This window comes from Myotis myotis, unplaced genomic scaffold (genome assembly GCF_014108235.1).
Source record: "Myotis myotis isolate mMyoMyo1 unplaced genomic scaffold, mMyoMyo1.p scaffold_m19_p_2, whole genome shotgun sequence".
NCBI lineage: Eukaryota > Metazoa > Chordata > Mammalia > Chiroptera > Vespertilionidae > Myotis > Myotis myotis.
This window is the reverse complement of record NW_023416324.1, coordinates 90,480,725-90,484,553: the sequence shown is the minus strand read 5'-3', so window position 1 is coordinate 90,484,553 and position 3,829 is coordinate 90,480,725. Positions and strand designations below refer to the sequence as shown.

The following is a 3,829-nucleotide window of genomic DNA, read 5'->3' as shown; positions in this document are numbered from 1 at the left end:
GGGGAGAGGACTTACTAAGCCTTAGCTTCGAAGGGCTTGGGCTTGATTTTTCAAAACCCATCAAAGAAGAAATCTGACCTGTTAGAAAGCATGCATGGGATAAATTGCCTTCAACATAAGGAAGGAAGCTAACTCATGCTCCTAAGCAGGGCTTCTTGGGAGATGTCTCGGCCAAGTCTGTCTAGCTATCTTGTTCCCATCTCTGTATGTGAGTTGAACTGGCCAAAAGCCATCCTTTTCCACATAAGACATACAGTGATTTTTCAGCTTGTAGGTTCTCTGCCTACAAGAGTTGAAGCAGTTTGGCCTCAGGCAAAACTGCAGAGTAGGAGTCTCAGGCTTCCCCTTCTGTTTCTGTTGCTTTTTCCTTTGTGCTGGCATACTTCTCCCCCAGAGCCTCATGGGGGAAAGACAGCATGTCAGGTCAGCTTGACTCTACGCTGGGAAGCCCTCCGTGGCCGGGGAGGGTGGGGAGCACCATGGTCTCCCTCAGAGCACTGACCCCGCTGTACAGTGTGGCCTCTTCACATATGCTTCCAAACCACACCAGGGCAAAGGTAGTTTTTGTTCTATAAAATGAGGGTGAGTAGGTTTTGTACTCACCTTGAAACATTAACTGACAATAAGCTACATAAAGAATTAAGAAGATAGTTCCCTTCTTGTTTGAAACAAGTTTCTCCATTTCGATCTGTCAATGGGCCACACAGGCTGCAGGCGGGGATGGGCTCTACACCAAACTGCAGGGCCCATGACTCTCATTGGTAGTTTGGGGTTCTGCCGGGCCTTTTTTTTTTTTTTTTTTCTTTTTTTTTCTGGGAACTCGAGGGCAATGGCAGAAATAAGCACAAACCAGCCCAGGGCATCTTTATTATACTCTTGTGGGCTAAGCCCAGGGGATGAATCATGTCATGGGTTTAAAAATTGGCGCGTTATCAAATAAAGGGGGGAAAAATACACCCATGTCAGCCTCATTCCTTTGGTCATTACAAAGCAACTAAAAAAAAAAGTAGAAGTTATTCATAAATTGTGGGAAGTTAAAGAACATCTCTGCTCTGTGCCTTCTCTTCCCTGGAGGCAGGAAAACAAGTCCTTAGAGATGCTGCAGTAGCTGGTTGATGGAGGTTTGTCACTTTTATTTTCCATAAAAGCAAGAATGAATGAGAACTAGTGGGAATGTCCCCTTCCCCGCTGGGACAATGGCGGGGGTGGAGGTGAAGAGCCTCCTCTCACTGGAAGGTGTGTGGTGCGAAGGCAGTAGGGGAAGGTGGCTGCCGGCGGAACGTTCATCACTAACCTCGCGCGCACACAGGTGGTGACTCTTGCAGGCAGCATGGTTTCTGATCCTTCCTTAGGATGCAGCAGTCTTTAAAAAAATATTGTATTATAATAATAATAATGTGAATTTTTTTTTTTTTTTTTTTGTTTCTTTTCCATTTCTTTTAGGAGTTGGGGTGGGAAGGGAGAAGAAGAAAAGGTGTCATTCGTCTGTTAGGTCCTGAACAAAGAGAACTTCTGTATGGCTGAGTCCGGCCTCCTGCAGCGTCGGCGGGTTGGGCCACTCCTCTGAAGGGATGCAAGGCAGCACCCGCCGGGGAAAGTTGGCTTCGATCTGAAACTTTTCAGGGCTTTCTTTCAAGGAGAATAAGAAGTCGTGGATAACTGTTAACGACTGTGAGAAGTGGAATCGTCTCTCTACTCGAGAATCATTGGGTAATTTGAAAATAATCTTGACGCTTTCAGGGTCATCGGGGGAAGGCTCAGGGGGCAGGCGCTCCAACTTCCTTTCCTTTTCCTCCTGTAAATTCTGCCGCCGCCTCTCCTCTGCCAGCTTTTGCTGTTTCACTTCCTCCTCCTTCCGCCGCTTCCGCTCTCGCTCCTCGCGTTTCTTTCTTTCTTTTTCCTGGTCAGCCCTGAGAGAGGCCAGGTAGGCCTCATCCTGCTGTTGCCTCAGCACCTGGGTCTGATTTCGTTCTTCCCTTTCTAGGCGTTCTGACACCAGGTAAGTCTGGTTTGCATCTATGATAAATGTCAGCTGATTAATGAGGTCATCAGGTTGAATGAGGCCTTCTAGCCGTCCCACCACAGTCATCCTCCGATCCTTCAGCATAATCATGGCCAGGAATGGATAGGTGTTCTCTCGTAAAGCCTGTGAAACCCTGTAGCCCTCAGGCTTATTTGTGGAGCACGCCCAGAAGAGCATCCTAGTGTTTATTAGTGAAATAACTTCAGGGGCACAGAGGGTGTTGCGACAGAATTCATTAGAGTCCTGGTGATCATCTCCATGAAGATAAACCAAGAGAAAGCGAAGCTCCCGCTTGGCATCATTCAGTGCCTGGCTGTACGTTCCCTGGTAGAAGACAGGGTGTGCCCTCCCATATTTTTCTTCAAAAGAGTGCATAAATGAAACAATGTCCCCAACGGGGTCAGTGACCCGGCTGCGAGGGTCAGGCCGTATAAAACGAAGAGCAAACCTAAATATATCAAGTATTGTGTAATAGGTAAACCGGAATGGAAGCATTATCAAGTAATAACCCCATCCGAGCAGCCCCCTTGGTTGCGGTCTTGAGACAACATAGCTGTAGATCCTGTGGTCGGCTGTGTTCACCTGCAGGAGTCGTGATGGAGGTGGGTTGAAAACACTTGGTACACCCTCTTGCTCATTCAATCTGTCCTGTACAGCAGCCTCTATGTTCCATTTATGCTGTTCCAAGGTATGTCGACATTGATCCATAGATTCTATGCCAGTCAAATCCTGAAACTGCAGCAGCTTCTCTGTCTGCTCCTGGGTTAGATCCTGTTCCTCAGGCGCCGCCATTTTGCCGCCGCCTCTACGCTTCTGACCCGTCCGCACCGTCACCCGCCGGAACTGATCTCTCTGCCGGGTCTTTCTTGCATCTTCAGATCAATTTTTATATTTCCCTCTCTTTTGTTTCTATTTTTAAAGGTAAAGTTTTAAGTGAAACCTGCATATACATTAAAAAAAATAAAAGTAAATTTATATAGTCTAAGGTAGATTTTTTTCTGAGTTCCCTTGTCATTTTCACTGGAAAAGGAAGCACTTAGCCACTATTTTCCTTGACAGTCTGGCCACTTACAAGTGGTTAGACATTCAGCAGAAGATGCAGATTGGAGAGACTAATGACTCCCTTGCAGCATAAAGCATAGCTCTCAATCTCAACAAATTTTAGTCAACAGGCATTTATGAGGTCCCAGTTGCAACTTTCCTGTTGATAGTTACAAATTTATATAGTATTTTTCCCTGCTGCTATGGGGGCCTTGGTACTGCTCTGTTATACCCAAAGAGTTAAAGGTGCTTGCAAAATGGGTCAGCCCACCCACTTGGCACTAGGAGAATCTTGTTTACCAAATTTTGTTTTGAGTAACTATAGTGGATGTATAGCACATCATCCACATTTCCCCATCAGGACTGTGACAGGCAGGCTTTAGGATGGCCCCTATAATTCCCCCCCTTATGTTCATGCCCTATATAATTCCCTCCCTTGGGGTGTGGGTGGGCCATGTGACTTGTTTCTAGCCCATAGAATAAAGCAAAAGTAATGACATTTTGATATATAATCAAGGTTCCAAATCAGTTGATTTGGGGTTTCATCAAAAGGGTGAGCTGGGTTAATCAGGTGAGTGCCCTTGAAAGAGACGCTGGGTCTCTCTGAGGTGACAGACTTTCTTGCGGGCATCATGAAGTCATCAGCTATGTTGAGGAAGCCCATGTAGCAAGAAAAAATGGATGACCTCTAGGAACTATGGCTGACATCTAGGACCTGAGAGTGGTCCCTAGGAACAGCTAGTAAAAAGCCAGGCCCAAGGAACC

General features: G+C 46.4%; 1 protein-coding gene across 2 annotated transcripts; it reads right to left on the bottom strand.

Moving 5' to 3' along the window:
• Positions 1-839: 839 nt before the first annotated feature.
• LOC118677216 (FAS-associated factor 2-like) lies at positions 840-2,860 on the bottom strand. 2 transcript variants are annotated; one of them, XM_036352168.1, is made up of 2 exons: positions 2,549-2,860; positions 840-2,332 (listed from the first exon to the last, which is right to left on the bottom strand). In XM_036352168.1, exons 1-2 carry the CDS (start codon positions 2,813-2,815, stop codon positions 1,478-1,480), a joined length of 1,122 nt encoding a protein of 373 aa, XP_036208061.1. In that variant the 5' UTR covers positions 2,816-2,860; the 3' UTR covers positions 840-1,477. The 2 variants fall into 2 exon arrangements, with proteins under 2 accessions (XP_036208061.1, XP_036208060.1); XM_036352167.1 differs by having other exon boundaries at positions 840-2,860.
• Positions 2,861-3,829: the final 969 nt, after the last annotated feature.